Source organism: Sander vitreus, chromosome 3 (assembly GCF_031162955.1).
Source record: "Sander vitreus isolate 19-12246 chromosome 3, sanVit1, whole genome shotgun sequence".
Taxonomy (NCBI): domain Eukaryota; kingdom Metazoa; phylum Chordata; class Actinopteri; order Perciformes; family Percidae; genus Sander; species Sander vitreus.
The window spans coordinates 11,672,472-11,690,903 of record NC_135857.1 but is presented as its reverse complement, the minus strand read 5'-3'; the positions used below and the strand labels follow the sequence as shown (position 1 = coordinate 11,690,903).

At 40.6% G+C, this 18,432-nt stretch overlaps 1 protein-coding gene across 1 annotated transcript in view; it reads right to left on the bottom strand.

The window, feature by feature from the left end:
* plch1 (phospholipase C, eta 1) overlaps positions 1–9,986 on the bottom strand; it is a 54,137-nt gene extending 44,151 nt beyond the window's left edge. The window contains exon 1 of the mRNA XM_078243438.1: positions 9,908–9,986. Coding sequence (XP_078099564.1) covers positions 9,908–9,986 — 79 coding nt within the window. The remainder of the gene's footprint in view (positions 1–9,907) is intronic.
* Between the last annotated feature and the right edge of the window lie 8,446 nt (positions 9,987–18,432).

Here is an 18,432-nt window from a genome sequence, read left to right as displayed (position 1 = left end):
TTTCTGTGGGACAGCCACGGTGCCACCAATATGGTAGACGTTACGCGCCAGGAGAGTCGCGACAGTTAACACAGCTGATTTTTCAGCAGAACCATAAAAAAAGGTGGATCGTACTTTATGAGTAGATAATGCATTGGGACCAAGACTAATTTCCTCCATTTTCTCTGGAGAAAATAAGGAGCCAGTAGGAGTCCTCCTTTGCTCAGTCCCAGTTTGCAACACACTCCACCTGTAGCTAAAACTCGTTTGCTATTTCTCACATCAGATTTGATAGACCGGCTTCAGACAGAAAGCCTCCACGCTCCAAAACAAGCAAGCAAGCACACCAAAACTCCTGTTCATCCTCCTCTGTACCGTCCCGTGATCTGTGGCGACACCTTCAACTGACAGTCTCCTCTCTGAAAACACACACACACACGTTTCCACCTTTCTCCTGGTCATCTGTTCTCCACTCCCACTTCCTGCTCTTCCCATCCGCCTCTCTTTGATGTTTGCAGGTCTCTCAGAAGACGTGGCGCTGTGTCAGTGAGGCTGCCAACATGCAACACTGATGCTCAAACTTAGATTCAGCATTTAACAGCTCCAGTAATTTTTGTATTGTTTACGGAGCGATTATGAAGAGTAAGGGAGGAAAGTGGAGAGTGCAGCAGATGTTTGTCTCTGCATATTGCTGGGTTCATCAAGGGTCAACTAGAGGAATATGAGGATAAGAACGATGACATAACATTTATGAAAATCCATTAGTAAAAGTATGATTTAATGGGATGACATGGGGGTGGGGGGTGGGGTGTCTGTGTGTATGCTACAGGAAGAGTCACCAACAGCACATCTGTCCATCTTGTACTACATTTCACACCGGCTTTTCTACCCTGGAAATCCATAGTTCTCGCGAGAACACAATTTGAATTTGCTTTCGGATTTGGGTCTGGATTTCAAGGATAAGGCTTTTCCCTCCTAAGGGTGAAATCCTCTTCGCCCACGTTCCACTATGTGTACTGACATTTTCATACTAGATCAGCATATCAGGGAGACACCATTCTTTAGGAGCAATACAATACCACATAAACTAAGAACATGATTTGACTTTAATGGGAAACCCATGGAGCTCTATTGTCCTAAAATAGGGCACAAAAGCAAATGCAAGCAAAATCTCCAGGGGCAAACACAAATCGACGTGACCATCAAATTTAGTAATTTTGGCAACCAGGCACAGTTGGGCGCAACACAACATGGAAGAACTGAATATATTACCAGTGGGAGGGATATACTGTACAATCAACAGGTGGATACATGGGGCTATTTTTCTGGGGATGTTCATTGTGCAACCTTTCAGTAATAAACATTATTACAGTCTGTCTACTGCCTCTGCATTGTAGGTAATTGTGTTGAATTTAACAAATGTCAAATTCTATAGTTAATTTCATTTTTTTTAAATTAGTAAATTTGATAATGTCAGAAAAATTTATCAAACTAGAAAAAAATGATTGTTTTCAGAGTAGTTAAGCAGGCAGCAGGATTTTTAATATCACTGCAGCAGATGATAATCGCAAAATGACACCTCAACTAATCTCTTCTCTCTCATTTCTTCTTCATGAATTTGGGGTTACGTCATCCCGTCCATGTTTCATTATTCCTCTCAGGACATTCAACAGTTACTGAAATTAAATTAGTCAGGCGCACAGCTTCAGCTTGATGACTTTGGTATGAATGTGCGGGGAAATTAGGCTCCTCCATGGAAGGACAAAAGTTGGTAGCACATTTGTGACAGTACTGGGCTTGAGCCTTGGCAAAACAAAACTCCCATCACCTGCTCCACCAGTCTGATGGCCAGTGACTACTGGGTGGTCATATTCATTCAAGCATTCATCATACATAATGAACAAATAAGGAAGTGACATTTACTCATTTTGTCTTCTTGCTTGTTTCTGTTCTGGCCTGGAGCCATTGTCCGCATGCATTGAAGGTAGAGGGCCAGCCTGAATTAGTTGTCATTCAAGGCTAACACAGATAGACAGACACTCATACCAGTGGGACCGCTGGAGTCTCTAATCCACCTGATGTGTGTCATTGAAAGGAAATACAGAAAAAAACCCTGCATGAATGCAGAGATAACAGACTGCACACAGAGAGGAGTGGAGCTAAACACGAAGCCACAGTGTCATTTACTGGCTATTTTTTTGTTTAATGAAAAAAACATAGAGAGTGCATGTTCACAAATTGGAAACATAGACAAACAACCCAACAACTGTGATTCAAAATGTCAAACTGATTGGTGAAATCCCCATACTCGAAGGGTTAGGGTTAAGGTAAGGACCCAGCCATTTCAAGAGCAGAAATACAGAAATATTTCATGTTATGTTAATTAATCAGAATGATGATAACTTTGACACATAACAGTGCTCATAAAAGGATCCTATAATCGCCATCCAACATACATGATTCATTTGAGCATTTTCTGATCTGGCACCCCTATTGGCATGACATTGTTTGTCAGTATCTTCCAGACCGCTAAAAATTACCACAACAAAATTAATTCATGCACCGCTCTTCATGTTTGGTTATGGTTAGGCAATTAAAACTACTTGTTTGAGGCTCGGGAACAATCACGGCCATAGTTAAAAGAAACTAACTTCAACATTGGGTGGAATACGAAATCTGTACATCTAACCACCCAACGTCCCCATTAAGAGGTTTTGGAGTTCTTAAACATTACTTTACTGCTGCCTTTTCTCTTGAGAGACAACAGTCTTCATTCACACAACCACAAGAGGTCACTTGGAAGCTTGCAGCTTTCTCTACACCCACTCATACAAACAACTTCACATTGCACTTCCTTGGGTCCTGAGCAATACACCTGCCATGAAATAGTTGCGTCCTCTAGCAATGGTAGATTGCTTCATTTGCTAACAGCGAGCTATTTGGGACCAGGCTATTTCCAGGAACAAAAGGAAATCATTCCAAAAGTTACATTGCTGATGTTTGAAATGTTTAAGTTTGCTACAATGCAACATATCTGCTCTCTCTCTCTTTTCTGGAATGTACTGTAGCCTAGTATTATATACAGTCTATGACTGTAAGGAGTGACAGAGAGCAAGCTGTACCCAGCATGTCGTGGTGTAACAGTTAATAGGGGTCCTTTCTCAATACACTACACTGTGTGTACATAAAACTGTTAATAAATATGTCCCATAGATCGCAAAAGCTCAAACTCAACACTGCACGTCCTCAGCAATACACCCACTAAGTGTGAAGTCGATCGGATGAACAGTTGTCGGAAAAATAGTAAGACAGGCAGACACGGACGGACAGACAGACGGACAGAAAGAGCTACTCTCTAGTAGTATTCTATTTTAGTTAGATTAACTTCAATCTCCTGACTTTTCATGTAGCTCAGTCATCTGATCAGAATTTCATTTTGTCCAATACCTCGACCAAATATATCTGAAAAACTAATGTGATTCCCATTAGCCTCAGCTATACTTTCTGTTACTGTTGCTAATTAGCAAATGTTAGCATGGTAACATGCTAAACTAACATGGTGGAAATGATAGCTGCCTGCTAAAAATCAACATGCTAGCATTATCATTGTAAGCATGTTAGCATGCTGATGTGAGCATTTAGTAAAGAACCGCATAGCTTGTTCATTTTGAGAGACAGACTCAAAATGTGGTTTTCAGGGTTTGGATTTTATGTTTACCTTGTAATTCCTACCTACCTGCAGTACTTCAACGCTTCACATTCTACAGCAGCATAATGCAAGTGAGTCTAAACTTTTCATACCTGGGGGGGGGGGGGACATATTCAAATGTAAATACCTTTTAAAGCAAATGCAAAAAACCTGGAAGGAAAAAGTCAAAAATATTTTGGTGTACCCTCTTATTAGCAACATAAAAAGGTTAGGAAACCTAGGGAAATGATGGGTCAAAAGAGGACACACACACACACACACACATCGGCCTAATTAAGAGCGCTCAAGGCAGCGCTCAAACCGGCAATGCTACAAATGGGTTCCTAGGTCCCCCCCCCCAGGTGCAGAGTGTAGAGCGGCACCGGAATGAAAATGAATACATGACAACTGCAGCATGATAATGCATTCACCAAAGATGCTACAGGGGGCTCCCCGAGTGGAGTAGTTCAGCACTAACATCAAAAGAGGAAACTAAAGCCTGTGTGTGTGTGTGTATTGATGTTCCTGCAATGTTTAAGCTTCTTCTTTCTTCCTCCCTAAGCCAGGCTAGATGACTGTGAGTAGATAGAGATACCGTATATTTGGCAGCAAAACCAGACTGCCATGCAAACTGTCTGATCTCAACTGCTTCAAATGTTGGAGAGAAGCTCCTGTAGCTGACGCAGGACAAGCCTAAAAGTGTTGGCTACATAGCTAAGTGGACTGAGCTTCTGGGTAGCTTATTAACTGCTGAGGGGATGAAAGCAAGTAAAATAAAAGCCAGTTGTTATGGATAATTTGCTTCCCATTTCTCGCCGTGACACAGGTAGAGCAACTTTACACAGAGGATAGCCTCCCAGTAGGTTTTAGAAGCTGACGTTTCACAATCCCACCCCATGTGCTTTATGCAAGTGCACATTTTAACAAATGTGACGTGCCAGCGGCTAAGTCCACATGCAGGCTGACACAGTAACTCATTGTCAGTGAAATTCTATGTAGGCTAAATTCAAATCATAGTGCTTCAGGATCAAGTGGAAAATACAAAGATGGATGTTGGTGGCTCCCTGATATCAGAGATGTGAAGCTAGTTGATGGACAATATTGAATGGGACACATAGTTTTGCTAAACATGTGAAAGTATGGGAAGGAGAGGAGAGGTAGGACTGTGTGTAGTTTGACAGCCTGAGTATTAGTACCACTATCAAAACATTACTCCTTACTTAGAGCCTACATAAAAGATTCTAGAATTGGCAAGACAATATTTTAATCAGGAAGTACCTGATCAGATGTCCAACACTAACTTTTGGCACTTGACAGTTTTTAATAGTAAAAGCAACACATTTCAGTCGGGACCAAAATAGTATTGATGTTAGAGATGCACCGATAGATCGGCCGGTGACCGGAATTGGCCGGTTTTCACGTGCTTGGCCATGACCGGCGACCGGCAGGTCAGTCTGACATATGCCGATTTCATGCCAGTCAATGCTACAATTAACTGACAACATAACTTATACGAGTTACAGTTCTCAAGGACGGACGCACACACGGACGCGACAGCGCAGTCTCTTTTTCCTTTCTCTCAACTTTTCCGCCGTGTGTCGCGCGTACCCGCTAGCGGTGTGAAGCGCGTGTCCGCGCTATTCTCGCACATGTAGGGAACCTCGTGAATTAACCTGCAACATGTCAGCTGTCTGGGAATTCTTCAGCGTGTGTGCAGAAGATAACAAGTTTGCAATATGCAACACCTGCAAGGAAAAAGTACGGCGTGGAGGGACGACACCAAAAACCAAAATCACATTTTTTTTAGTTGGATATTGGATGTGAAAAGAAGGAAATGGTTCTAACATTGCACTTTAGATGGGTGTGAATTTCCCACAGCAGGAGTAATTTATATAGTTCTATTTTATAGTGATCCATTATCTGTTCAAAAAATGTTCTATGTTCTGTGCAAAATGTTCTATTAAAGAAAAGATAGAAAATAAATATTTGTGTGTGCTGTAAAGTGGATGGAAAAAATGAAATCGGAATCGGCTAAAATCGGTATCGGCTGGCCTAACGCAAAGAAAATCGGAATCGGCCTAGAAAATTGTAATTGGTGCATCTCTAATTGAGGTACAATACCCTGAGGAGAAGAGAGGAGAGCTATTGGTTCAAAAAAGTTGGTACTATCATATTTAGACCTACTTCAAGGAATTTGCCTAAATTTGACATGAGATTTTGATTTAAATCAAGAACTATTTGATCAGACATTTGATGCCTTTTTGGTACATTACGGTTTTTAATACTCAGACACATTTCTGTCAGTACCAATAAACTATTTAGGAGAGGAGAGTGAAAATAACAAGAGATTGTATAAATAAAAAGAGGAGAAGAGCTGAAAGGATGAGAGTGTGTTTCTCCCTTGGTTTCTCTTAGCTGTTTTTCTGCCCTGGAGCGACAGAAAGGAAGAGGCAGAGACAAACGGTGCGGCATGCTGAGATTCATCATCATAAGTACAGGAGAGACACATGAGGAAAAACATATTTTCCATGGAAAAATCATTTCCTCCATGTGAAGGAGATTAGCAACCATGCGTGTGCCTCCAAACCTGTCTCCCTCCATAATTTTCTCCTCTCTTTCTCTCTCAGCAAGGACTCATGGTGCCATGCAACTCTTCTTAGCACAAGTGTTGACAAAATGAATGAGGAGGTAGCCCTCTTGGACATTGAAGATAACAGGGGCCTTCCTCTCACTCCCCAATGCTCACATAGATAAAATAGAAAACAGGCGCTGCAGGGGCGAAGACTGACAACTTGACACATCCTGCTTTCTAAGTGCCAGGGATGCACAGTCATTTTTGACAGCTTAAGAGAGAGCAAAAGGGTCGCGCTAATAGCCGGGGACTATTGGGACATCAATTTTGTCATCAAAGCTCGACCCAAAGCTCTGTCACAGTGTGGGGGATCAATGCCCTGCCTGGGTTTCAAGGGGCTCCAGTCTCTGATGATGCCAACAACAATACAATCCACCTTGGTTACTGAGCTGTGGCATGTGGTAATGCTATGCGGTCTGTCAGTGGCATCTTCACACGGAGGCGCTGCAGTGACAGAACCTATAAACATCTCAGGGATGGTTATTTTTGTGAACAGTGCGGAGGATGCAGGATTGTAAAGGATGTGGCACATCCACACCTATGTGCTGCTTTATGGACTGAGGGAAGAGCAAGTCCTGTCAAAATTCAGAGGCTTTTCTGCCCCCTAGTGACAAGAACAAAGGGGCATTTTCAGCACCAGGGACAGTGTCCCGCTGCTCCACTGCTGCTCTTCATCAAGAGCTTTATAAATTCGCATAAAATGTCAATGAACAACAAATCAACTGAGTGATATCATATACTTATGACGTTTTATACCCAAAATGTCGATAAACACTCATTATTGCACAATAAATCCTTCATGCAAATTGACACTCGTCAATTAAGATTCCTTTCTAAAGTGTTTGTAGCAGCGTGGCGATGGGCGATGAAACGTCTCCACAAAAAACAAGCGCAATGGAGAAATTACGCATGGGCTTTAGCCTGCTTGCAATATAGTCTAGTCATCCAAAGGAATGCGCTCGCCACACAGAGTATAGCTATTCCTCTCCGTAGGAGACTGAAAGATGAAACAACTAATCCGGGGGGAAAAGCTTGAAACCTATCACTTACCCTTCTCCAAACTGAGATTTCTGCAAACTTCAAGTTCTGCCATTTAGGACTGGTGTTGTTGGTCTCATAAGGTCCCTCCATGCGTTTTGGACATCATTTTTATTTCCTAATTGTAGCGGTTCGAAAAAACATCAAAACATGCCTGACTAGTCCACTTCTCCATGATAATTAGACGTTTACATAAAACGCGCCATGCTGATTTTGTCCCCAAAAAAAAAAAACGAGCCCATAAACAAACTGCGCCTCCGCATCTGCCTCCCTGCAGTCTGCGGAGTGAATTCACAAACCATCAAACCTCTCGCATCCACAGCCGCTGCGCGCACATCCTCTCCTCTCCTCTCACCAGGCGCAACACAGAGGCAAAACGATAAGCCGATTACTCACAAGCTCGTTGGACCGTTGTTAAAAAGCAAGAGTGAGTGAGAGCAGTGGCTTAATCGCCAGAGTTGGGCATTTTGGGCATTCCAACAGCTTTGGTCGACAGTCTGGTTCAGCTGTTTGGCGACAGTTTGAATTCCCCACCAAACTTAACTCGTGTAACAGGCTTTTGTTTTTTTAGTCAGCTATTCCTTGGTGAATATTCTTAGGGGGAAAAAACAGTCACCATTGCTGTGTGTCTCTCGTTTTAGCTACAGTATATGAATGCTTCCTCAGAGACGCGGCAGGAAACATACGACTGAGAGCTCTGTGTAAACATTCATTAGTAGGTATAGCTTTTTCATTCTGTGTGTGTTTGTGTGCTTGTTTTACTATATTCGTGGGGTCCAAAACCCGGGGAATACAGTATACTTGTGGGGTCTGCACAGCCTTGTGGGGCCAAAATGCTGGACCCCACAAGGTTAAAAGGGCTGTTTGAGGATTAAGATTTGGTTTTAGGATTAGGGTTAGAATTAGGTTATGGTTAGGGTTAGGGTAAGGGTTAAGGTTAGGCATTTAGTTGTGATGGTTAAGGTTAGGGTAAGGGGCTAGGGAATGCATTATGTCAATGATGGGTCCCCATAAAGATAGTGAAACAAACGTGTGTGTGTGTGTGTGTGTGTGTGTGTGTGTGTGTGTGCGCGTGCGCACATTGAATAATATGCTGTGTATTAACAAGTACATGCTGCTTTCCAGTGATTGCTCACTTTGATTTACGTTATAAACAGCTTTTCACCCACACCTGCCTGATCACAGACAGTCCCCCTCCCTTCGAACTCCCTTTTCACACTGATTTATGTACCATGGCCAAACAAAAACCATCATCCACCATACAAAAGACTGGAAACACCAAGAAGAAAAGGATAGAGGCAGAGTGAAGCAAAGTCATGTGGGGGGGAAAAAAACAGGGAAAGATGAGAGAGTCATACGTTTCAAAATGGTTCTGACTAAAAGGACAAACTGTTGGGGCATGATGGGATGAATACAGACAGAGTTCAACAGGAGTTGACGTTTGGTGAAGATACAACACACAATTCATCCACAGACTATTTGTTCTGTTTCTCCTCAGGCAGCTTAAACATATTAACTCTATAGGCGCCAGAATATGTTAGCAGAATATGTTAGCTTGTAAGAAATGGATTGGAGGGGGTGGAGCGGTGGTGCAAGCTCACTTTAATAGGACTATATGAAAATGTATTAGCTATTCATTTTCATTTAATTAACCACAAATTCAGAAAAGTCAACTCTGGCTTGGAGAAACTTGCATCTCTGCATCAATCGGGTTAATCCATCATGCACAACAGAGTACTGAAGCAGTCAAGCCTGATAGCTACTACAGTTCGCTGACAAATAGAAAGTACACACTCAGTGTGTAGCACACAGTCTGCAGGGGTAGGATGTGGACGCTGGCTATAGTAAGTCAAGGCGAGGCTTTAAGTGGTCTGTCTGCTGTAGGTGTGACAGCCACAGAGGCAGACAGAGATCAGAGATTTGTTATGGATTTGTCTGGCGGATCTATCAGTGTGCAGCCTGAGCGCCTTAAAACTCATAAATCATCAATCAAATTGATGTCTGGACTCATTTCGGCTTTGAGGAGATTGAAAAATGCACTATTTGCTGTGATTCGTTAAATCATAAGTAATATAACATTAACCAGTATGCATATATATGTCAGGGTACTCAAGTTGATGCATGCAGATATTAAGCAGAAGAACAGTACGTACATCCCCTTGGACATGTTGGTTTCTCTTTTCTTACTTGAACTTTTCACTGTATGACTTCTATGTATAAATCATCCATGAAGAGAAATGTATTGCAATATGTCAGGTGATGTAGCCTGCTAGTACATGTTTTGTATTTACACTGAATAAAGTTCTGTGGATAGTTTTTTATTCATGCCAGACAATGATTTATTGGCTTGCAGCAGGGTGTGTTTAAATAAATAGTAATAATATTGATGTCACAAGACTAAATCTTGGCTGTGCTGTCTGCGATATAAAAGCATGAGTGTTTGAGGCACAGTAGTGGAGACGAGTCTCCCTCTGCTGTTCATTCCGATGACATGCAGTTATCAAAGAGAATGGATACTATATTCTGTTCATTAATCTGTGTGTGTGTGTGTGTGTGTGTGTGTTATTTACCATGAAAGGTGCTGTTGTCTGTCAGGAAGTGGCGGCGGTACTGTGGCTCTCCTTTCCTGTTCACTACCCAGGAGCTCATGGTGAGATGAGGAGGGACGCAGGAGGATGAACAATTGGATGGCCTATCAAAGAGAAGAGAAGAGAATATAACTAGAGCTGCGATGATTTATCGATTAGTTGTCAACTATTAAATTAATCGCCAACTATTTAGATAATCGATTTGAGTAAATTTCAAGAAATAAAAGTTCAAATTCTGTGTTTCCAGCTTCCTAAATGTGAGTATTTTCTAGTTATTCACTCCTCTATGACAGTAAACTGAATATATTTGAGTTGTGGATATTTGAGGATATCATCTTGGGCTTTGGGAAACACTGATTCACATTTTTCTGACATTTTATAAACCAAACAACTGATCGATTCATTAAAAGGTTGTCGACAGATTCATTGAAAATGAAAATAATCATTAGTTGCAGTCCTAAATTTAACTGTTGTCCAAACATTTTGCAGGTATTCAAATAATCTTAATAATAATAATAATAATAATAATAATAATAAACTTATGCTCCCAAATCTCAAGACAAACAGCACAAGATGCAGTTTAAAAGAAGAAATCTGGTTTACGGCAGGAATGATACAGTATAAGAGATAGAGGAGGAAATATATGGAGGAAAGGCAAAAAGTTGGAGATTTTTCTGGGTTAGTATTTCAAATTCAATTTTCATGAATTATTCTCTGGTAGCTTGTTTTGTGATATTATACTAAGACTGAATATTGACAGAACTTGCTATACCCTGCAATTCAAGACAAATGTAGTAGCCTATATGTTGTTCGGATCTCTACTTTTTTTTTTATTATTATTGTTGTTGTGATCATGAAATGCTGTCTCTATATCTCTACCATGAAAACATTCTTTGATATTTACTAAATTGTCATCCTACCATTTTCCATCCCTCCAGTTCCCGTTGTTCACCTTTTTTTGCTCATTTGAATTTTTAAATCTCTCCACGTGTTCTCATTCATCTTCCTTCTGTTTCTCCTCACCATTATTCCTGATTCCCAATTTTCCACCACTTCCTCCTGATTACTTTACATTCCTACCTCTCCTACTGGCAGTTTCACTGCTTAGTGTTTCCCCACCTGTTGCTCATCTGTCTTTTCTGTGATCTCACACACACACACACACACACACACACACACACACACACACACGGTCCTGAAAGGCTCGGAGCCTCTGGGACAGTTATTGGCGTCTGGTGCCGGCTGACCCGTGGAGCGATGACTGTCTGGTAGAACAAGTAGAGCTCACAGGTTAAGTATCTTTGAGGTGAAAGTACCTTCCTGTGACCCTGCCACCCGCTCACTTTGAAAACACAGAAGCCTGTAATGTCTGTGGTGTTTATGGCAGACCATATGGACAAAGACCCACTCATTCTGTTACTGTAATACGACACCCATGTCGTGGTGAATCAGTGTGTGAGAACGCAGCCAACATGGAGAACCATGTTGGCTGCGTTCTCACAAACGTATTTTAGCAGTTTATTTTTATAGTGCAATAAATATCTGCTCTTTTACTATAGTTCTAGATTAGATGATCAATGCTTAATATCTGTTCCTTTCAATAATGTAAGCATCCAGGCTGCAGAACAGTTTTATCCCCAGGGCCATCACAGAACTGAACAATCATGCCCCCCACCCCCCAGCCATAGATAGGGATTCTATGCAATGTGACTCAGTGCAATATTGAATGCCTTGATAATGTTTTATATATTTTTCTTATTTTATTTATTGTGTGAGTGTGTTTTAGAGGCTGCACAAGCACATTTCATTGTATGGTTCTACTGCACAATGACAATTAGTCTATTCTATTCATCTTTTCATCATCAGTAATGTTGTATTATAAGCGATTCAATATTAACCTGTACTCTGGTTGGTGCAGGACATTCCAAGAAGTCAAAAAAAGGTTAACAGAACTAAAATAAAGCAAAAAGATTCACTTATACAACAAGACATACAATATGAACCACCCAGACCTCTCAGGTCGTCTGGGACACGTCTGCTGTCTGTCCCCAGAGTCAGAACTAAACAGGGGGAAGCAGCCTTTAGTTTTTATGCTCCACATATCTGGAACAAACTCCCAGAAAACTGCAGGTCCGCCGCAACTCTCAGTTCTTTTAAATCAAGGCTGAAGACTTTTCTTTTTGATGTTGCCTTTCTTTAAAGAATTGTTTATTTCTTATACTGAAGTTGCATTGTTGAAACTGTATGACAATCTATATAAGCATATAAAGAGAGTAAGACCGGTGGGACCGGCCCGTTCTGGGAACGGCAAGGATACCGTGGGATTGTATAGAGCAACGGCTTATATATTGTACCATACTAGCAGTCTAAAATCTCGTATTTTATCTGCTTTTATATTTTTTTTTATCGTTTTTTAACTGCTCTTTAATGTTTTATGTAAAGCACTTTGAATTGCCCTGTTGCTGAAATGTGCTATACAAATAAAGCTGCCTTGCCTTGGAGAAAAAAGCAATAGGGAAAGTACTACTTAAAGAAAAGCAGACCTTCATGTTATAAGCACAGAAAATCATCTGAGCTCTGCTTTTCTTTATAGTCATTTAAACTCTGCTTTGCCTTGTGCCTGCAGGGCCTCTGAGCTGCTCTGAACTCACTGCAGAGCGGCCCCTTGTGGTTTACTGCTTAATTACAGAACAATGTTTCTAAATTACCATTTGTTTTCATAACAGAGTCTAAATTAGAGATAGGAGCCGAGCAGAGGTGGATGACTGGAGACACTGTTTGAGCAGCTTCAATAGCATGTCAGGTGGTGATACAGCTAGATTATGAATCAACCACAAACGCTGAAGTCACATTGCAAGAAGTTACCAGAATGTGCAAGTTAGTTACAAATGCTGCACGAAGTTACACAGCAAATATGAGCAGATATCTTAAAGTGTCTATAATGCTCTAACATCTTATCCATTTTACATTGGTCATTCGTATTTTTGTGGTACCGTCACAAACATAAGTGAGAAATGGAAATAATCGAATTGAACCAAAGACAATTACTACATATTTGCATACTGGGCTTGTATTGACCAGTGAAAGCAAAGCATCCCACTACCAAATTAAAGGAATAGTTCAACATTTTGGGGAATGCACTAATTGGCTTTTTTGCCAAGCGTAACCTGGGAAGATTGTTACCACTCTTATGTTTGTCCATTAAATATGACGCTACACAGCCAGCAGTTCGTTAGTTCAGCTTAGCATAGTGGACATGAGGGGAAGAACCTGGCTCTGTCATAAGGTAACAAAATCCATCTACCAGCACCCCAAAAGTTCACTAATTAACACATTCATTCTCTTTTGTTTAAACGGAAGTGTTATGTGCCGGACTATTTCTTGGCCGACAGCAGTGACTGCCTGGAGTCTTGTGGTTTTTGTGAGATTGCCAGCGAACCAGCGGAGGCCGTTTCTTTTACAGATTAAGCGAACAACAAATAATGGTACATTAGTGAGCTTAAGAGGTGCTGGTAGGTGGATCTGTTACCTTTGGATAGAGACAAGCTAGCCGTTTCCCCCTGTTTCCATGCAGTCTAAGCTAACCTGGCTTTAGCTTCATATTAACCATATAGACAGAGGGGTATTGATCTTGTCACCTAACTTTAGGCAAGAAAGTGAATAAGCATATTTGCCAAAATGTCAAACTATTCCTTTTAATAATAGTAACAGGTTAATGAATAAAAAAAACGCATATGATTTATAAATCAAACCAGTACAAACTAAGTGTGTGTCAGTGCATGTAAAGTGAGTAAGTAAAATGACTCCATTCTTCTGACTGTGTGTAACACTAGCAGCCTTCTCATCTATAGGAGGGCCCAAACATCAGGGGAATACAGCCTGCTCTTAGTCTATCAGGCTACTGGGAGAGAAAGCAGCTTCAAATAAATGTTTCGCTGCCAGACTGCCTGATGAGCCATTCTATCTCAGGCCCTGGCAGGAAGTAGGTCGAGGATGCCCCCGAGTTAAAAAAAAGTTTTGTTGTAGTAGATATTTAAATCAAACAGTAGTAATACAATCTAAAACAGGTAGGAAGCAGCATTTTAGTATGCTACTTTTCCTGTCTGTCCTGCATGAAAATCACACAACTGACAGGATAGCAATCCATATGCCTGTAGGCTATATACAGGCTGTGGAAGATGCAGCGCTAATGCAGGAGATAGCTGAATAACCATTGGCGGTATATATTGCACCCTAGCCCATGGGTTAATATTGTCTAGTCTAGTCTTTCAAATATAACATTTGAGAGCAGGCCATATTTGTCACAGCAAGTAAAAATATTGTATTAAAATAGAAGCAAAAATAGTGCAAAAATAATAACGACATGTAGGGCCAAAAATTTGACTCAAGATTGTGGACCATTTTCAATTTAATGACCAAATGTTTTAGATCTTCACGTGCAGTTGAGTAGCAATAATAAAAAGAACTCATCAACAAATCATTAAGCACACTCAAAAAAATACAGCTATGGATTAATCATATTGATTCAATATATTGCCCAGCCCTACATGGATGAGATGTCCAGTACTTATGCATTTTTATTAAAGAACATTTCTTTGTCTAACTTTAGTCATAATTTTGCCTGACGGCTCATTTTCTTTGCTTTATGGGCCTTCATTGTAGCAATGTCTCCGTGTTATTATGGCCAGAACTATGAACATACGACCCACATTGTAATAAATAAATAAATAAATAAATAAACCATAATTCTTTTGAAAAGGGGCTGTTTAGTATTTATGGCACATGTGGCATGGCACAAATCACCCCTCATATATGGATATTATGTAACAAGGGCCCTCTTGTGACACACAGGCACAAAAACAGCAGCATCTGTCACCCCATATTGACACATGCCAAAGAGCACTCTATTTAGACATGAATAATGAGATATACAATGGTGGTTCTATTTTATGTGAACCAGCTGCCATAAATGCCAGCGATTATTAACCATAATTAGAATTTTGTTTTTAATCTGTAACTGTCTGTGGTTATGCCTTTCTGTAAAGCACAAGTACAGGCTTAAATCCAACACAGTAATGTTGCTCCTTTATATCAACCTTCACTACAAGTCAACTGGGAGGATGAAGATCCTAATGGCATTCAGCCAGTAAACCACCTTGCCTTTCTATAGAGTCAATGAGTAGCTTGTAATTGCTTGTTAGGCAGTTATCAGAAAAGAGAGCAAACACTCTTGGTATGATGATGGCTAGACAGATGGTTTCCACAACAACCCGTGTGCTCCCTAACTCAATAACTCATTGATATATAGAAGTATAAGGTATAGGGGACAAGAAAGCATTATTCATTCATGTAATAATACATTGTAACAAACTTCAGAGATCTATCTTCTTTTAAAATAAAGTTTCTGCTTCATGTGTAAGGGGTTAGCGGGGTCAGACACTGTCTTTTTCATATATAACAAGATAGACTCAGAGTCACAGGCAGCCTGTCATATCTGTACTGTGTGGTGCATCACAAACTATCTGTATAATATCTTTATACTTCAAAGGTCACATTTTTACTTCATTTTCAAGATAATCTACATGGAATTTCATTAGGTTTAAAACTCTCAGGCTGCAACTGACCGATTAAACCAATGTTTTATTGTTGATTCATTTTTAGATTATTGTTTTTAATTCATCTATTTATTGTTTGTTCACTTAAATATCTGAATATAGCGAAAATTCCACAGTGACATTCTGAAATAGCTTGTTTTTATTTACATTTTACATTTATTATTTAATTACAAGAAAGCTGCAAATCCTCACATTTGACAAGCTAGAAAAGGAACATTTTTGATAAGTTGATTGATAATAAGAATTGATTGATAAACAGTTATCTAAATTGTTGCAGATACATATTGTGTTTTCAGTCCTACAAAACAGCTATGATGTGTTTTTACCAGGCTAGGAGGAAGGAGGAAGTTGTAACATCTAAACGGTCCGGCCTGTGCTGCTTCAGTGAGCCTTTGACCTGATAAGGAAACAGAGCGACCCTTGAGGCAGTGAGGTTACTGAGGGGTCAGAGTTGTTACAGAGGGGCAGTGAGGCTATCTGAGGTTATCAACAGACGCTGTATTAACATTATGGAGCCGTAAAAAAAAAAAAGAAAGGCGCAAACTGAGGAATCTCCTCTGCAAAAGTGCAAAGTGTCCTAACTGATGTACTGTCTGGATTTTATATTTAATTATCACGAGAGCATTTACGTTTTAAATATGAAGCACCTAACATAAAATGTTTTAGTGAAGAGGATCATTAAGGTTCAAAATCTTTTCTCTGACATCCAGAAATTATTAATTTAATCCGAAATATGCTATTGATCTATACCATTTGTAAACATCCATCTTCTTTAGGTGAAAATCCCATCTCCAGAGCCAGAATATCAAGAGTACGGGCATGTATTGAAAACTTTAAGAGCTCAATCTTATTTTAACTTACATGTGTGCTGCTCTGTGCACGTGTGTGTGGGAGAACGTGTGTGTGTGGTGGGGTCGTCTTGCTTTACTGTGAAATTCAGGGATGGTTAAGGTCATGAGTCAAACCCTCAGATCTCAGATTTCAAGCAGAAACCCCCTCACCTTTCCCTCCTGTTCCTATCCTTTACTTTTACGGTCAGGTTTTACACTATAACCGTCTGCTTAATGTCCTCATTGACAAGAGAGGACTGTTAATTTTTTTGCTGGGGAGACTGCTGAGTTGAAAATACATCAGCTTGCCATTCCCATCCCATTTCAGCGTTTGTAAATGGACATGAGCACGTCTGTGATTGGCTTCTGACATGCAGTAGCACAACGTGACAGCTTGTTCATTGCTGGGTTCTATATTTCTCTCTTTTACCGAGACACACACTTGTATTAATCACACACACAATGTGGTTCATTTCACAAAAGTTTTCACCTCTCAGTAACTCCTCCTTTCCTTTTCCACCAAAAAACTTCAAATTATTCATGAGGGATCACAGCACCCACAAAGAATCATGTTCCCACTCCTACAACCCTACACCTGCAGGCCGATACACTGTTCACAATACTTCGAGTCACATAATAACAAGGGAGTCACTTTACGACACACACACACACACACACACACACACACACACACGTGGGTGTGTGATGGAAAAGCTACTTGTTCATTGTGACCGCAGGTAAAATCCAATATCTGCCTCATTTGGAGAAAAAAAATGGACTGCTCATAAAAAGGGACTGAGTTCGGACATTAGGCCTTTATACCTATATCAATTTACATATAAGCTTTACCAACTGTGCCTGACAAAGACACTCCTTGTATGAGATGCTGACAACACTGTAAGGTTTATCATAAGGTGCACACATTGGAGAGTTACCTTTGTATTTTTTGTGGTGCTTTTCAGTGAGCGTCACATCAGCTTGCGGTCTCTTTAAAAATCTCTTTGTCTCTCACACCCGGGCAGCTACACACAACAAGTCAAATCAAATCAAAAAATCCCCAAGGACTCTGCTCTCGGACGGGGGAGTGCCCCATCTCTTTCTCTCTGGGATGGCTACCGGCTGAGAGTAATAAAGGCCTTTGTTCTGCTGCCCTGCTACAAACCTCTGCTGTTAAAGCGCAATGGGAAGGAGCACCAAAATGTGAAACGCATGCAGCTGAAAATGCTTTATCAATCACACAGATGAATTGATACGAGTAGCAAACAAGCCAAAGTAGCTTACATGACAAAAATATTTCAGTGATCACATTAGCTCAGGCAATTTGTGGTTGTCAAAATGAACCATGAATAAAAAAGTGTTTTGAACCCGATTGCATGTGGCTTACCTGGAGTGGTGCAATATAGATTGATTGTCTTGTGAAATGTCTTGTGTACAGCCTGTGTACGGGCACACGGGTTTAACAGGTGCACATCTGCTTGGATACTGTATACAGTATCCTACCAACAGTACATTTAAAGTGACAGCTGTGTGCAGATTTCCCATAGTCAGAAAAGTGCAGTTAACTTCCAGGAAACAGTTTTGTTAAGTAAGGAAAATGCACCTTGTGAATAAACAAAATGCCAATGCATCAAATCAAGTATCACAGGTTTACTTACAGTACTTCTGATACTTTAGTTTCAGAGACCACGTTGTCAGCTTCCTCACAAAATCTTGCCACTTTCACCAGAACGGTAGTCCTTCAGGCTCCCAACGTTCATGACGCAGGGCACAAATGTTATAAAAGTCAGGGATAGTCCCAGCAGTGTGGTTTCAAGGAGAGAGAATGTCCCAACAACTTCACTGGTGTGGGCAAGTACCCACCACTGTATCAAGCACCGTGCCTTTTCAAATGACTACTACTGGTTTGGGACCAGTGGGTTTGAGAAAACCTGGGATGGATTTCAGATCGGACTACTTTTCTACAAGAGACCAAAGAGATGGATTACTCATTCACTGTCCGTCCATTCAAATTTAGGGACAAAAACAAAAGAGAAACAGACTATTACATTATTGTGTTATCCAA